This window comes from Onychomys torridus, chromosome 17, assembly GCF_903995425.1.
Source record: "Onychomys torridus chromosome 17, mOncTor1.1, whole genome shotgun sequence".
NCBI lineage: Eukaryota > Metazoa > Chordata > Mammalia > Rodentia > Cricetidae > Onychomys > Onychomys torridus.
This window is the reverse complement of record NC_050459.1, coordinates 21,599,818-21,616,450: the sequence shown is the minus strand read 5'-3', so window position 1 is coordinate 21,616,450 and position 16,633 is coordinate 21,599,818. Positions and strand designations below refer to the sequence as shown.

Sequence of the window (16,633 nt, the reverse complement as noted above, 5' to 3'; positions counted from 1 at the left end):
GGGCTGGTCTCAGGGTGACTCTCAGGCTTCTTGCCTGTTGCAGTCTGCTCTGGATTCCTGTTTTCCCTGTGTCTACAGAGGCCAGCAGCCCAGGCTACGTTCCCTGGAACATGCAGTCATTGAGCGGCCAGCATCAATACTAGGTTTAAAAAAAAAAACAAAAAACAAAAAAAAAAACCAACCAAACACCCTGATGTTCTCGTCACTGACAGAAAAATTTTGCCTAGATACGCAAAAGTGTGCGCTTTGTACTGAAGAGTCCAGAGCGGTGCGGCCTTCCACGGAGTCTCCACGCAGAGGTTCAGTTTGTGAACACTTGATACATCTAGATGGAGAACGCACACCCCCCCGTCCCCCGCGCCCCCTCAGTTGACTCCTGCCTAGGAAGCTTCAGAAGCAGGAAGTCCGCAGGGTACAAACTACCTGTTCAATGGTTACTCTCACAGAGAGGGCAAAGAGCAGCAATAAATCCGAAAGCCCGGTGGCACTCCTGCAGCGCATCCACGGATGCGCCGTGCAGCGAGGCTGGTGGCCCAGGCTCTATGGCACCACTGTGGCTGCTCCCAGAGAAGAGCCAGTCCGCACTGGCACTAGGCAGTTGGTGACTCAGGCACCTGGGCTCAGGGCATCCTGGACACTCCCTGCGGGTCTGCTATTCCACGCAGTAGGCAAGTACCGGGCCAACACCCCCACTAAAAGCACCTGCTCTCTACTGCCAGAGGGCACAGGTGAGTCGAGCGAAATCTGGTAAGAAGAGTCAGTCTCAGTGTCTGGTTTCCCTGGTATCAGACCGGCTTCAGGTTCCTGTATCACCGCTGAGCATTCTCAGCAAAACCCACACCCGGTTCCGAGTTTTCAGAATCGCAGAGGAACTAAGTCGCAGAGTTGGGTGAGGAGCCCCCCCCAAGTCTCACGAAACACTTCTTGGAGCAAGTGTTGATCATGTAAAGAGTTACCCCTTATCCCCAGGAGCACCAAGTTCAAATCCTCAGTCTTGGAGACTGAGGAGGGTGACAATCGGATTGGAATCCGTTGAGGCCTCTCAGCCTGTAGCTCTCATTATGGCCACGAGATGGCGCCAGAGGCACGTCTCTGCGAGCCCTCCCGCCGGGCTTGGGATAAGGCTGCTGGGGAGTCAAGTCTCAGCTCTCCTTCCTGGTTCCCTTTCTCTGCCCATAGCCCTTGAATTTCCGCCCGCCCGGAGGAAGATCCACTTTCACACACGCCCTTGCTCCATTTTGCCCCCAGGAAATGCCAAGGCCTTTGATGTAACTCTGGGAGCTAAGCAACCAAATGGAAAAAAAAAAATGTAAAAGTGGTTTTATATAATTGGTAATGGTGCAAGTCCCTTCCTAGAGGAAAGGCGTTAAACTCGTCTTGGAACCGCAGTCTCAGAAGGAAATCCTTAAGCTTTTAAAGAAAAAAGAAAACAAAAAAAAGCAAGGGCATACGCTTACGAGTCTGGAAACGGGACTATGGTGAGGCAAGAGAAACACACCACGGTGTGAATATAGCCAAGTATTCCATTTATTAACAAAATAGTCTTAGCAAGGGAGAGAGCTCTGTTCACCCCACAAGAGGCCCCGCAGCCGGAAGGGAAGGGAGGTGTGGGGGAGAAGACCCGGGTTGAGTCTTTAAATCCTAGCCACCGCAGGAACTCGAGGAAACCCACCACCAGCTTTGCAGATTGCTGGCTCAGGTCTGGGACAGGGCAAAGGGAGTGCTGTGATCTTAGGACTCCCTGAGTCCCCAGCCTGCCCCCAACAGAGCTACTAAAGTTGTCTGGTCTGATGACTTTGGGGCTAGTCTGCTTTGGAGAGATCCTTCAAGGATCCCTGGCCACGCCCCTATCACCAGGGGAGGGCGGGAGGAGGGGGGGGGATGTCCCAGTCCCAACTAAGGAAGAAAAAAAAATTAATGACGATTAGGTACTTCACAAAATAGAAACAGCAATTTCGTGCCAGCGGGGCCTTTTAAGACGTTTGATTGGATGTGCCCAGTCTACTTCAGCGGGCGATTGCCTGCAGGGCAAGGCGTGGGTCCCTGAAGGGCCAGGAAGGTACAAGGGATGGCTCTGTTGGAGGTCAAGGGGCGCACTGCACGGGAGGCTTGCTGGTGGTACCTGGACTCTGAGCATCCTGGAGGATCAAGGTTGTGATTTGAGTTGAGGGGCCAGGGCCTAGGACCAAGGGCTCCTGTGGGGGAAAGGAGGGGGTGCTGGGGAGGGTCACGGAGTTCTGAGTCAACAAGGCTCAAGACCTTCCCGCCACCAAGGTTGTTCCCCTCGACCCCCAAAAATTGTTACAATTTTTTTTTTCTTTTTTGTACAAAGGGGAAAAAAATTAAAACCTCACATGGAAAGAAACAAGAGGGGATGGAAGGAAAAGGCAAGAGATGCAGTTTTAACAGTTAAGACTCATGCAAGAGACTTCCCAAGATGGGAAAACTAATAAAAGTGTAGGACCCCAACTCCCTTCATTCCTTAAAACCAAACCAGTCCAAAAAAAAAAAAACCAAAAAACCAAAACCAAAAACAAAACAAAAAAAACCTTAAAACGTATTACCTAAGAAAAAGAAAATAAAAAAAGGGAGAGGAAGGGGACCATGTAGTTATCTGGGTGGTTAATATTATTATTTGGGGAGACAGACTTTTTGCATACCATCGACTCATGTGGGCCATTAATGCACTTATATTTCCAGCTTGTAAGCTAACATTATAGTAAATAAATACACAGTCCGGTGGGGAAGGGCTGGGCTGGATCCTGGTAGGGGGTAAGCAGTAGTGGTTGCAGCTTCGCGGTAAGGGGGACGTGAGAGGAAGGGGTGGGTGGGGAAGGGCTGGGAGGGGCCAGAGCTGTAGTTACTGGTATCCGAGCGCCGAGGCGGAGGCTAGTCTCTGTCCGTACAGGGCATATGGCGAGTAGTAGGGTCCGGCTGTGGGGAGGGATGGTACTGCCAGCCCCCCAGCTGTGGATAAGTGGCTCTTGCCATAGGGGTGGTATCGGCTTAGCCCCAAAGTGTGTGGACTCCGCAAGGACAGCGACCCGGGGCTGCCTGGGGCGGTGGGCGGGGGGAGATGCAGGTGGCAAGAGGCTGCGGCTGCAGCCGCTGCGGCGGCGCTGCCCAAGCTCGAGGCCCCGGGGTAGGCGGCCAGAAGTTTCTCTGCGCCGGGCAGGGCGGTGTGAGTCCGTAGATGGCTGAGCAGCTCCTCGGAAGTGGCGAAGCGCTTGTCGCAGGGCCCGCTGGCCGCCACCCAGTTGCAGCTGTGTGGTAGCGGTTCGTTCTGCAGCATGAAGCCATAGGTGTAGAGAGGATGGCCCGGAAGCGCGGCCTGGGCGGCGCTGGAAGACAGCGCGGCGGGTTGCAAGGGGTGCCCCGGGTACACCAGCGGGTAGCCACCGGCCTTCAGGCTGGGCCCGGCCGGATCGTGCGCGCTGCAAGTGGAGCAGCTAGAGCCGCCGCCGAGGTGCGAGGCGCTGTGGTAGCCTCCCAGGCAGTAGGGGTCACGGCATAATCCCTGCAGGAAGGAGGGCGGGGAGGCCCCGGTGAGCGGGCTGGAGCTGGGGGGCTTGCCCGGTGGCAGGCCCAGGCCCCCGGACAGCTGGCCTCCCACTAAGCCAGACTTGCTAGGATCCAGGCCAGGCACGAACTGAGACGGGTAGCCGGCGTAGGCGCCCACGATCGAGCCGTGGTAACCGATGCTGGAGGGCGGTAGCGGGAACACCGAGTGGCCTGGTTTGTAGGGTGACACTGGAGCCACGTGGCCAGCCCCCACCAGAGCAGAGGGCGGCTCCGACTTGCGCCCTGATGCCGCGGCCTCCGGGCCACCGTGAGCCGAGTCCCCGGCGCCGCTGCCTCGGCTCCCAGCCGCTGGCTCCGGACTGGGTTTGGCTTCCTGGTCTTTCTTATCCGGGTCTCCGCCGCCGCCGGCCCCGCCGCCGTTCTTGCAGTCTGAGTGGTGCGGGGACCCTCCGCGGGAGCCTCCGGGTGAAGACGAGTTGGACGAGGTGGAGACCGGCGCTCCATGCGGGGGGAAGGGAGGGCAGGTGGCGCTGGGGACCCTGAAGCCCGCCTTGTCTCCGGGGGACGAGGAGGACGAAGAGGAGGTGGAGGACACGGACGAGGAGCCGCTGTCTTTGCGGGAGTCGCCGCCGCCGCCGCCGCCGGAGCCCTTGGAGTAGGGCTTGAAGCTGGACTTGTCCTCGGCGGGGGAGTCCCCCAGCTGCTTGAGCGCGGTGGCCGCGGAGGCGGTGCCGGGGGCGGAGCGGCCCGGGTCTTTCTCGGATCCCAGCCCGTTGGCCGCTGCGGCTACCGAGTTGAGCTTGGACGAGGGCGGCGGGTCGGGTTTGCCGATCTGCGAGCAGGTCTGGGCTAGCAGTGCCAACGGACTCTTCTTGGCGTCCAGCTGCGGGAGACAGTGGCAAAGGGGAGGGAGAAGAAGGGGGTGAGATCAGGAGACCCAACTGAGCGCGCAGGGACGTAAAGCAGGGCACTGGCCGCGCCACGGGGGGCCTAGCGAAGAGGGTCCCCGAGAAGCCGGCCTGGCTCTGGAGGAGCGGCTGGGCAGAAGGGCAGTGGCGTTCGTGGGTTAGTCCCTGAGTGTGTCATGGGCGCGGGCGCGCCGGAGAAACGGTTCAGCACCCGCCCTCCCGGTTAAAGGTGACTTCTCTGGAGTCGGGGTGGTGATTCGCCCCTTTCCATGTAATCTCCCCTTCTTCTTGGCCCGGGGAAAAACTTAAGCCTTTAGTTTGGGAGAACTTCGTTTGGGACGGGTTTCTGGTGATGGCGCTCGGGGTAGGAGCGGGGGAGAGGCGCCTTCTAAAGGCAGAGCTGCAGTTGGCCCTGGGAGTAGCCCCTCCCTCTCTCCTTCCCTCTCTCCTTCCCTCCCTCCTTCCCTCCCGGGGAGGACACCCAGAGAAGTGGGATGAAGAAAGACCCGGGATCTCGAGTGCCTGGGTTTTCTGCAGTGTGCCCCAACAGGCCGGGGAAGATGCAGGGGAACCCGGGCGGTTTCCAAGAGAACAGGTCGGGGTGGAGACGAGGGAGGCCCAGGAGCCGTCTTTGGACAGGACACTGGGGGCCAGAGGCAAAGTAAAGGACTCTGGGCACGACAAGAGCAGTTCCAGTCCGACTGAAAACACGCAGCTCCGAAGGGCGAGTGGGCAAAACCCTTCCACCCGGGAGTCTAGGGAGAACCTAGAGGGGTCTGATTCCTGCCTTTCGTCCCTCCTCATGAGGTCCGCCAGCGTGGCCAGCCTCGAGAGTCGCGTCGCAGGAGCTATGGGTGCGGGAGGGGGTGGGGGAGCAGGGAGCAGGGAGCAGGGAGCAGGGAGCAGGGAGCAGGGAGCAGGGCCATGGGCCCAGCATCGGGTGGCGGAATGGGTTCAGCTCTGGGGTGGGCAGCGCCCGGAGACTGACCTCAATGGGGCTGACGGGAGTGGAGGACAGCGGTTGCAGGTACTCCGGGTGCAGGAGGTGACCGGTGTGAGCGCTCAGCATCTTCAGAACCCTGATGGGAAGCCGGTTCGCCTGGCGCAGGGGGTCCGCCGGGGGCAGGAGGGACACCACCGCCGGCACCGCCGGCCTCTTCCCGCCGCCGCCGCTGCCGCCGCTGCCGCTGCTTTCGGGTGTCCTTGGGTTAGATCCAGCGGGCGAATCGCTCATTTGGAGGAGGCAGCGCCACTGGGGGGGCGGGGAGGGAGGGGAAGCTCCGGGAGGCGAGCTCCCGGGGCGGGTGGGCTCGCTCCGCTGCGTCGAACGCCGTGCAGCAGTCGCTGCGCCTCGGTGCCGCCTCCCCTCCTCCACCGCCGCCGCCGCCGCCGCCGCCGCCGCCGCCGCCGCTAGCCCAGGCGAGCAACACAAAAACCTTCGCCTTCCGCGAGCTGCACGTCAAATAGCCGCGATCCGCAGCCACACTTCAAAGGGATCGCCGCGCCCGCCCAATCGCAGCTCTCTCCCGGACCCCGGGGCGGGGAGAGCGGCGGGCGGAGGCGGGCGCCGCCGGTGGGCGGGGAGAGTCTTAAAGGGCCCTCGGCCACTGTCGCCTCCTAGCCTTGGCCGCGCGCTGGGACTGCTCCCCTTGCCGGCTTCTGCCCGGGCTGCCCTCGCCAGCGGGTCACACAAGGGATGGGACTTTTGGAAGCTGGCTCGGCGTCCTCCCCCGCGCTGGCCCTCCTGTGGCCGGCTGCTTCCCACCAGCGCGCGCCTGTGTGTGTTTGTGTGTGTGTGTGTGTGTGTGTGTGTGTGTGTGTGTGTGTGTGTGCGCGCGCAGGCGGGGGCTGTCGCCAGAGTCTAGGGTGGAGACGGGGGTGGGAGCGCACGCAGCCTGCTCTTGTCCTAGGATCCAAGCCTCTCCCCGAGGCCGCCTGGGGGCGGGCCATGCCTGGGGAGCGGGGCCCCTTCTCCAAGCTGCTGCGGCCAGTTCTCTTTCCCCTAATTGGCCTCTCCCGGATGTGTTCACTTGGAAGCGCCGGAGCCTCGGGGGGCATCCACTATTCCCCGGGCGCTGCGTGAGCCGTTCCAACTACTTTGAGCTCGTCCAGTCAGCCTGCAAATTGAAGGACTCCCTTCCTGGTGAGACGGTCTAGGTGCAGCGCGGTACGCGGGCTAAGGCGCGCCGCCTCGGAGCGCCTGGAACGTCCCGGGGGCGCACTGAATTATAGATCGTGTTGAGGTGTGTTTCAGGGTTCTTGTCCTGTTTCAAGCAGTAAAGCTTCCCCACTGTGCTGTCACTAGCTGCTCCTTGGCGACCGGGTGAGGGGTAGCATAACAGGAGAAGCCTGTGTGTCTGTCCTGGCGGAGGGGCTCTCAGCACCGCACAACTCCAGACATTGCTCCACTGGTTTTCCCCCAGGAAAATTTCGAAATGAAACCTTTTAATTAATAATAACAGTACTCTCTCGGATTCCCCCGAGCCTTCCGGAAAAAAAGCATGTATTCACACTCGGCAGCGATTTTACATAGTCATGAACCTGACCTAAAGTTCTCGACCCTCGGGCTCAATCAGGTGACACTGGTCCTTTGTGTCCCAGCTCTGGAGTGACCACTCTGCTTGCCCTCGGCGGCCAGTGGAGGCGCGCTGGTGTCACCATACTTTCCGAGTACCGCTTTAAACAGCCTGATTTGTCTCTCTGACCATTAGGGTAGGTCATTGTAGCTGTCTTGCCCCAGGACTATCTAGTCCTGACTGCGTGGTGCCGACCCACGTCTTTTCTCTGACTCTGGTACCAATGGCTCAGGACAACGTGAGAACCCAAGAGTGGGGCGGGAGATTTCAAAGACATCTTCAGAGGGAGAGCACCACCACGACCTTTATTGCGCTCTGGAGAGAATGGAGCTGGCAGCTTCCAAGGCCTCACACGTCATAACACTGAACTCAAGCACTCCCTGGATCCACACTGTTTGGTGGATACAGTGTATAGATTTCTTAGAAATTAGCCAACTGTCCCCTTCCTCATCTTGAATTCTTGTAAAATTAGTTGAAAACCAGTGGCCAGTGATGCCCTGACTCTGATGTTCTCTTCCTTTATTTCAGCAAGAGGGGCATAGGCATGGAGGGGAGGAAGGTGATCTCATTTGTTTTATGGTGTCAAATTTTGCTTTGCATCCCCATTAGCTGTGTCATTATTTTGCATTCAGATCTCATGCCAAAACTTACCTTTAAAATTTTACTCCAGGCTGGGGATGGTGGATCATATTTGTAAACCCAGCACTCAGGTGGCTAGGCCGGAGGATCACATCATGAGTTCGAGGCCACCCTGGCCTACCTTGTGAATTCCAGATTGGCTTGTGCTACAGAATGAGACCCTATCTCAAAACAAAGTCCAACTTGGAGGCCTCCTTCAACCTCCACAGTCCTTTGGCCTTTGGAAGAAAAGAGCAGAAGAAAGGTAGGGCTGTAGAAGGGGTAGTCTTTGCAGAGAGCCTGGTGGAAGAACTAGGGAGAAGGAAGAGTTAGCAGGTAAAGATGAATTCTTGGTTATTGTAAGTGGTCTAGCTGCAAGAGTGAGCCTAGAAATCCTTCTAGGACCTGAGCAGATGTGTGTTAGAAATGATTAATGGGAAATAAGTTGGAGGGACAGAGAGTAGATACTTAGGAATGTGGGTGGAAAAAAAGGCCCAGGAGGCAGCAGAAAGGACAGTGGGGTGTTTAGCCTTTATTATTTAGGGAGTAGAGAGATGTCAAATGAAGAAAAGGAAGAGAGAAAGTGTACAGACAGGATATACAGACTCAGGAAGGGGGGCAGGCAATTTCCCTATGAAATAATACACTGTCTTTTTTGTTGTTGTTTTGTTTTTTGTTTTTCAAGACAGGGTTTCTCTGTATCTTTGGAGCCTGTCCTGGAACTCACTTGGTAGCCCAGGCTGGCCTTGAACTCACAGAGATCCTCCTGGCTCTGCCTCCCCGAGTGCTGGGATTAAAGGTGTGCGCCACCACCGCCTGGCTACACTGTCCTTTTAAGAAAAGTCATTCCCTAAGCTCAACACAGTCAACATAGATAGGGATAATGGTGCCAGACATCATGCTGTCCAGGCCAGGCCTGCTTCCTGCTTCTGGACAGTGCGTAGGACACACGGCACAGCATACACAGAGGGTAAGGACACACTTTGGGATGCTGGTAAGGGCAGCAGGGTTTCTTGGACTGGATCTGTCCAGTTTCCTTCTGGGAGAAAAAAATGGGAAACACACATACACACACACACACACACACACACACACACATACACACACACACACTGAGCTAGGCCGAAGGCCTAATTAAAACACTTGCAGATGATTATTAAAATCACTCTTTGACATTTACTTAGCAAAATTGTTACCCCATACAGAGCACTACACTGGGCCCCAGCCGACTGAAAGGAAGTTCAGTTTTCAAAGGAATGGCTTGCCACTTGGGAGGGAATATGACTCATTCATCAACTGGACCGTGTTTACTGAGGGCCAGCTGTGGGCAAGGCATTGTATTAGGAGTGTGGTTAAAAAGTCCCGTAAAATGGTGCAGTACAGGGCCTATAGTGTAAGTCTCCCCTGGCAAAAGTGTGGCAGATGGACGGGACCCTATTTGCCAGCCCTTCACTGGTTGCCCTGGGAATGAGGAACTGCGGTGCAACAGGACAGGGTTAAGGTTATTTAAGGCTGTTTCTATGACATTGTGGTAAAGAATGATCTGTATGCCGGCCATTTCTTTTTTCTTCTATGACACAGGATCTCACAAGGTAGCTCTGACGGGGCTAGAACTCCAATGGCCCTAACAGTGTGCTTGACTTTATGCTATGCCTTCCACAGTATTTGGATGCTGCAGGTAACCCAGCTAGGTCTGAGAGAGAGAGGAATGGGTTTGTTAGTCACCTGAAGATACTGGAGACTGAGCGGCAGAGCACTTACATGAGGTCAGATCACGGGAAACAGGACTTGAAAGCATGCTGCCACGGTGACCCTGGACACGTTACCCTTCCTGCTGTACTTCAGTTTTCCTAGGCATAAAATCTAAGCATGGCCATGCCGGACTCAGGAGGCTACGGGCAGGAGGCAACACATGTCACATGTGGAGGTGTTGGGACAAAGAGATTCCCAGGTAAATGATGGCTGTGATACAGTGGACTGTCTACATCTCAGCCTAGACTGGGAATTCTGTGGAAGTGGCAGCAGATCCTCCCACAGGCTCCAGCCCAATGTATCTTTTTAAAAATGCCCCTCAAAAGCTATTGGAGGAAAAAAAAAGCCTTTAGAAAATTGTGAATATTTATAGATTTTTTTTCACAACTTCAATTTACATGAAATTTGCCACCCAGGGAAAAATGCCTGAGTCAGGTGGAGAGGGAGAGGTGGTGGATTTGTTGTGAGGGGTTAATGGGTAGTTTTCACTCCTTGCTGGGGCGGAATTGCCTGAATGATCACCTCTCTGCATAACACTCAGACCCTAATGGTAACAACATGAAATAATATCTCACTGGGTAACTATTTACATTTTTTCTTTTTTTCTTTTTTTTTACAAGCTGTAAGAACTCTACAAAGTCTGTCTTGTAGAGAACTTGGTTTTCTGTCCCTACGTTTAATATCTTTCAGCAGCTGGCAATTACTGCCTTGGCCAGAAGCCCTGACTTAGCACAGCACACTCAGGGCTCTGAAGGCATTTTCTCAGCTGCCCCACCCCGGGCTTCAGACACTGCCTGGGGCATGACAGGGTCACTAAGGGCTGGTGGCACCAAGCTGGCAAGAACCAGGCCAGCCAGCCTCACAGGAAGACTGCTCTGTGTAAAGACACAATTGTGTCATTACAGGTGTCCCAGGGCATCTGCCCTTACCTGCATTTTGTCTCACCTCCCACGGGACTACGGATGCATTTTTTTCCCCTCACCCTCTTTGTTCTTACTGGCCAGTAGTGTTTGACCGTCAAGGCAGTAGGTGACACCGTTCTAAACACTTTGCATACACTGTCTCGCTTCACCCCTGCAGAACCCCTGGAAGTGGGTTAGCCCTAACCGCAGAGGAAGACGTGGGAGCCCAGAAAGGTTAAGCAGTTAGTTGGCCAAGATCCAGTGCAGTTAAGTGCCCAGTGATTTCTCTCCTCTCTACATCCCCTTCCTTTTTGTCTGACCCACCTCTTCTTCCTTTGTCCCCTCCCCTCCTTTCTCACTCTTTTCCTTGTGGTGTTTAGGACTCAAACCTAAGGCGGCGTTGCTCGCTCTAGGCCAACACTCTGAGCTGTTAACTCCAGCCCTAAATGCATGTATGAGTTTTACATAGACAGGGCTACTTAGTTGTATCTCACCATATTCATGAAAATTTGTAAACTGTAGTTTACAAAATGTTGACTATACAACCATGTGAAAGGAATCCTCCCCAACCCCACCGCCCCTACCCCCCACCCCCGGCCCGATGCAATTTTTGGAGGCAGGATCTTACCATATAATTCAGACTGGCCTTGAACGCAAAATCCTCCCATCTTAGCCCAGCAAGTCCATTGTATGGTGTGTGTGTGTGTGTGTGTGTGTGTGTGTGTGTACACGTGCGTGCGTGCGTGCATGCGCGCACATGTGTGAGCTTGAGGATTGTGTGGGTGGAGGTCAGAGGGCACCTTAAAGAGTTAGCTTTCTCCTTCTACCATGTCAGGCCAGAATACCAAACTCAGGTGGTCAGGCATGGCTGCAAGTGCCTTCACCCAGTGAGTCGTATCTCCGCGCCCCCCCCCCCCCAATCCCCAAGTGAGTTCTTATGTTCCTCTGCTTACAACAAATTTCAGAGTTGTTTTGGGCAAGTTTTATTATCCCTTGTGACAGATGAAGGCGTAGGTTCTAAGAGCTGACTGGGGTGGAGGTGGGGTGGTTTGAAAGTCCCACAGCAAACTGGTGGGACTAACTAAGGCACACAGTAAGTTCTTCCTAACTCCTTCCAGTTGCTCTATTAACCCCCATCACCTCCATCCCTCTGTGGATGGGGGGTGGGGGGTGGCAACTCCTGATAAAGGAGGGGGAACGGACTCCTTTTCCTCCCCCAGGAATTTCCTTTAGAGATGTGGCAGGCAAGAAGGACAGAAGGAAAAGTAGACCACAGCTTATCTTCAAGCCTGTTCTTTTGATTCAGGCCTTTGAGCAGGGCTCTTTGAAGAAATGTTTTCCCTTATCTCCCATCAGCCCCAGGGAGCCATAGGGGCCCTGGGTCAGGGGGATGCGGTAGGGTAGGTGTGCTTTTGAAGTCCGCCTCCTTTGCTTGTTCTGTCTTCATACATCAGTCTGGGCATTCATCTTTGATTACTTTCATCCATTTAGGTCTCTATGTGTCTTAGAAACTCCCCAATGGATGTTGGGGATCAGACTTAGGGTCTTGCACAGGCTAGATAATTGCTCAGATCCTCAGCCCTGAAACTTCTCTCTTAAGCTGCACATACTGCTGGGAGGTGTCTCGCCCCCGTTTACAGCCTGCACCCCAGTTGAGAGAGCAGACAGTGAGGGTTGCAGAGAGGGCGACATTTATTGAGCACTTACTGGATGCCAGATGCTGCGCTGAGCAGGTACTAATTCATTTATTTCCTGCAGCAAATCAATCAAGGGGTACTACTGTTATGCTTTTCTTATTATCTTATATGTGAGACACTCAGACCCAGAGAGGTTCAACAATCTATCAAGTTACACAGCCAGGAAATGGTAGAGCTGACATTATAGTGCAGGTAGGTTACTCCTAGGCTGCTTGTAAAGGCAGAAGACCTCAAGGATTTGCTGAAGGTGTGTGTGTGGCGAGGTGGTGGCGGGGGGTGCATGGGTGGTGGGATCAGCAGGACGTACTGAAGACAAATTACTTCCATAATTTTCTAGAGGGTTGCTCACCCCTGCCGGGATTTCCCTTCATGTTGAGAAATGAGAAATATAGTGGAGAGGAAACTGAGGCCGGGAAAGGAGTGAAGGAAACATTCATCCATCTGTTTAATTGGGTTGGATTGATTAATTCAATGAACCATCCTCTCAATGACTCTTTATTGACCACTTGGTAGGTGTGGGCCTCAGGCAATCCCCAGAGGGTAAAGATAAACAGCTGTGTGGGAGCCCAGGCTCCCATCTCTCTGATGTCATTCAGCATCTCAGGAAAGGGATGCAGACTTCTCCTTCGAGCACCACGTGCTCTTATAGATTAAACAACAGAAACTGAGGAGGCCCGATCTTCACTCCTGCTTAATGTCTCTTGTAGTTTAAATAGGAAATGTAACTAAAGGCTCATGTGTTGAAGGTTTGGCCTCAAGGTGATGTTCAAGAGGTGAGTCTTTTGGGGAGAGACTAGATCATGAAGACACTGATTTATCAAAGGTTTTCAACGCGTGCGTGCGTGCGTGCGTGCGTGCGTGTGTGTGTGTGTGTGTGTGTGTGTGTGTGTGTGTGTTAGGGTGCCCCTAGAGGCCAGAAGAGGGTATCAGATCCCCTGGAACTGGGGTTACAGGTGGTTGCCAGTCACTCAGTGTGGGTGGGTGCTGGGAAATGAACAGGGGTCCTCTGTAAGAGCAGCAAGTGCTCTTAACCCCTGAGCCTTTTCTCCAGCCTGAATCAAAGGTTTGATCAGTTGATGAACTCATAATTCTATGGCTTTTTTTTAGAAGGTGGAGAAAACTAGGAAACAGAGGTTAGTTGGAGAGAGCAGGTTCCCGGAGACTCACCCTATAAGGGGATATCCTGTTCCTTCGTCCATTCCTTGCTCACTCCACTTCCTGGCTACCATGAGGCAGTGCCTTTGCTATGTTACATGTTGTCTATTATGATGTTTGGTCTTGATTCAAACCCAGAGTGAAGGGACCAAGCTACCAAGCACGAAAACCTTTGAACCCATAGGGCTTCAAAATAATCTTTCACTCTGTTTTTCTTTTCTTTTTCTTTTTTTCTTTTTTTTGTCACGATGATGGAATACTACCACTATCTCTTAAGTAACATGCATTCCCCCACCCCCCTTTGGGGACAGCATCTTGCTATATATAGTCCAGGCTGGCCTGGAATTTTCTTATGTAGTCCAGGTTAGCCCTGCAACTCACGACCCTCCTCCCCCAGACTTTTAAGTACTGGCTCTATAGGTGTGTGCCTGGTAACTCAAAGATAAACTCAGATTTTCACTAACATTTACTAAACACTGTCTGGGGGTGCAGATGCCATTCTTGGGGTGGTTGGACACCTCTCCCTTAAGTATAAGGGGAATCAGCAACAAGAGCAGAAGGACTGCAGTGGGAAGCAGGGACCATGCCTACCCCAGGGTGTCTCCTCTCACTTTGCCTCCCTGTGCTGAATTACCAACAGCCGGAGGCAACAGGAACCAACGCCCCAGGGAAGATCTGGGTGGGTGGCAGTAGGTGCGTATCTCAGTTGTGCAGAGCGGATATCACCTGCCTTTGATCTTTCTCATGAGATTTGGCCACGAAGGTAATGATATTTGTATGATCTTTCCTCCAAATTTGTTCAGTGTGCCCCTTCCTAAGCCATCTAAGACATACAGCTCCAAACACAATCATGCAACCATACCAAAAAAGGAATGCCAGGTCCGTGGGTGTACACCTGAAATCCTGGCATTCAGGAGGCTGAGGCCGGAGAGTCTTGAGTTTGAGGCTGCCCTGGGCTATGGAGCAAGATCATGACTGAAAAAATGAAAAAAAAAAAAGCAAAAATAGAGTTTCTTAAGTAATGTCTTGATTATTGCAACTAGTATCTGATAAATTCAAGGGGTATTTATTTTGACGCTCTCTCCTCCAGCCTCTGCCTGGAGAAGGACTCGAGGGCCAGGGTCTCAAGCAAACCTATGTTAAAGTAGAGAGGCCATTCAGAGTAGGGATGTATGTATGTGCTTGAAAAGTGGCTTAAACTTGCCTTTTTTTAAAAAATAGTTTTATTTATTCACGATGAAGTGCATTCCCACGGCACAACATCCTGAAGTTGTAAGGTGGAGGGTGAAAACCCTTCTTCTAGCTCTTTGTTCCCTCCCCAGTGAGCCACAGCAGTGACTTTGTTAGGTTCTTTCCTGAGGCTGCTCATCTGTTAGCAAGTAAGTATCCATCCACCCCTTAATACACAAAGGGAACACAGTACACAAACTATTCTGAGCTTAAAAATAATGTATTTTAGAGATCTTACAATGGGTGTCTTTGTCTTATTTAATTTTGCCAGTCTCTTTCATAGCATGGTTATGTGATGTGCCTGAGTTTAGCTAACTAGTTCTCTGCTGATGGATATTTAAACTTATTATTTACATTCAGTGCCTGTTTGTGTGTCTGCAAAAGGATTTGTGAGAGGCTGAAGCAAGAAGATCCCTTGAACTCAACATGGTCTCTTCACCTTCAGTCTTAGGCCTGGCGTCCTGGAGTCCTTGGGCCAAAGCTCACACTTCACGAGGGTGGGAAGAGAAGAGTCAGGGGTGGTGAGGGCCTCTGGATGAATTGAACTCCAGGGTGTCTAAAGTCTCAACAAGAACCCCAGTTCCCACTGAGTACGCATCTCTTGTCTGTCTGTCTGTCTGTCTTACGTGCTAAAGAACTCCCTTTAGGAATCTTCAGGTCTAGATCTGATGTTGATAGTTCACACGACTGCTTTATGTTAAACTGTCCGCTTTTCTCATCCGTTTCCTGAAATAAACCAGGGTACAAATGACTGAAAATTAAACGAATCTGCAAACAGCTGTTAGTCTATGTTCTGTTACTATAATGGAGTATTTGAGGTTAGGTAACACATACTGCAAAGAGGTTTATTTAAGCCGGTAGTATAGAGGCCCAACGACTAAACGAAACAGTTCTAGCACTGCATGCTCTATGACATCATGGCAATAATATGGGTGAGGAGAGAGTACATGGTTATACCAGAAGCCAAGAAAGACTGGAAACCCATGAGAAATGCATTAATCCCTTCTAATCATACAGTTCCAGTGACCTTTTAGCTCCCACCTCTTAAAGGTCCCATCGCTTCTTAACATTATCGCGCTGAGGGCCCAGTTCCCAGCAATAAACAATAAACCATATCTAAAGACAATAAACCATATCTAAACCACCCTAACAGCCAGACTAGAAAAGCCACAGTCGTTAAAAGCCGAGTAGAATGGGATCCTTTCTTCCCATGCAACACCAGAGTTGAACAGGCTCCCACAGGTCTGTCCTCTATCTATGCTGTGGAATTTTCACCACTGCAGTCAAGATGCATAATGATGGTTTTATTTATGACAGGAGGCATGTTTTAAAACAGTTGTTTTAAAACAACTGACAGAGCTGTGAGATGGGACCGACAAGAAAGTGTGATTTTTTTTTTTTTTTTGGAGAGGGGAGGGGGATGGGATGCTGGCAAAGAAGAGCAGGGTTTTCCTTCTTGAAGTTGGAATTCATCCTTTATTCCTTGAGCAGATAAAGAAAATCATCCAGGAAGGAAGCAGGGGTGAGGACCCTGTATAATGACAGTTCTCAGAGACTTGGGCAATTAGCTGCTGGCTTGCTTGAACTGTCTCTTGTTAGGACCTTTCAAAGGAGAGAATACAGTAGGAGAGTGTAAGGCAGTGAGGGGGTCGTGTGTGTGTGTGTGTGTGTGTGTGTGTGTGTGTGTGTGTGTGAAGCCCAACCTCATACCTCCATGTGAATGCAGGCGTCAGCTCTGCAGAATTCTGGGACCTTTAGATCTGTGCCTTCCACATGATGCTTCCCAGACATGGTCAAGAACGCAAGACAGACACCCTCAGGATGGCAAGGGAACAGAAAACAGATGGCTCATTGAGGACCCTGTGTGCTAGGGAAGAGAAATACAGCCTTTTCAGACTCTGCTTAAAGAAAACTAGCTTTCCTATGGCCAGTCAATGGGGGTCATTTTTTTCCCTATAGCCTTTCTTTCCTGAAAATCTGGGGGGGGGGGGGGGGGGGGTGGGATTACAGAGGAGCCCTTATGACTTAGCATTGTTTACCTTGCAGGACAGAGGAATAGCAAATAACAAGAATACTCAAGAAAGTTAGGAAAAAGAACTCAGGAAAAAAAAAAAGCTAATGTCTCTATTTTGATGATTAAACAAATAACAAATAAATAAATAAATAAATAAATAAAAAGGTAAATAAATTAAAAAAATCCCTAGAGGGGATGATAGGACCCAGGGTTTGGGGAGGAATTTGAGCACTCCTGGTACCTCTATCAGAACTCTGTT

The 16,633-nt window shown here is 52.3% G+C and overlaps 1 protein-coding gene across 2 annotated transcripts; it reads right to left on the bottom strand.

The window, feature by feature from the left end:
• Window positions 1–2,675: 2,675 nt before the first annotated feature.
• Window positions 2,676–6,164, bottom strand: Znf703 (zinc finger protein 703). 2 transcript variants are annotated; one of them, XM_036166407.1, is made up of 2 exons: window positions 5,419–6,032; window positions 2,676–4,405 (listed from the first exon to the last, which is right to left on the bottom strand). In XM_036166407.1, exons 1-2 carry the CDS (start codon window positions 5,662–5,664, stop codon window positions 2,861–2,863), a joined length of 1,791 nt encoding a protein of 596 aa, XP_036022300.1. In that variant the 5' UTR covers window positions 5,665–6,032; the 3' UTR covers window positions 2,676–2,860. The 2 variants fall into 2 exon arrangements, with proteins under 2 accessions (XP_036022300.1, XP_036022301.1); XM_036166408.1 differs by lacking the exon at window positions 2,676–4,405 and adding an exon at window positions 4,412–4,714 and having other exon boundaries at window positions 5,419–6,164.
• Window positions 6,165–16,633: the final 10,469 nt, after the last annotated feature.

Excerpts from the sequence above, each read along its gene's own strand:
- Znf703 (XM_036166407.1), bottom strand. The coding sequence starts at position 5,664 with ATGAGCGATTCGCCCGCTGGATCTAACCCAAGGACACCCGAAAGCAGC. Across the intron at positions 4,406-5,418 it reads CTCCCGTCAGCCCCATTGAG|CTGGACGCCAAGAAGAGTCC; the intron begins GTCAGTCTCCGG and ends TGTCTCCCGCAG.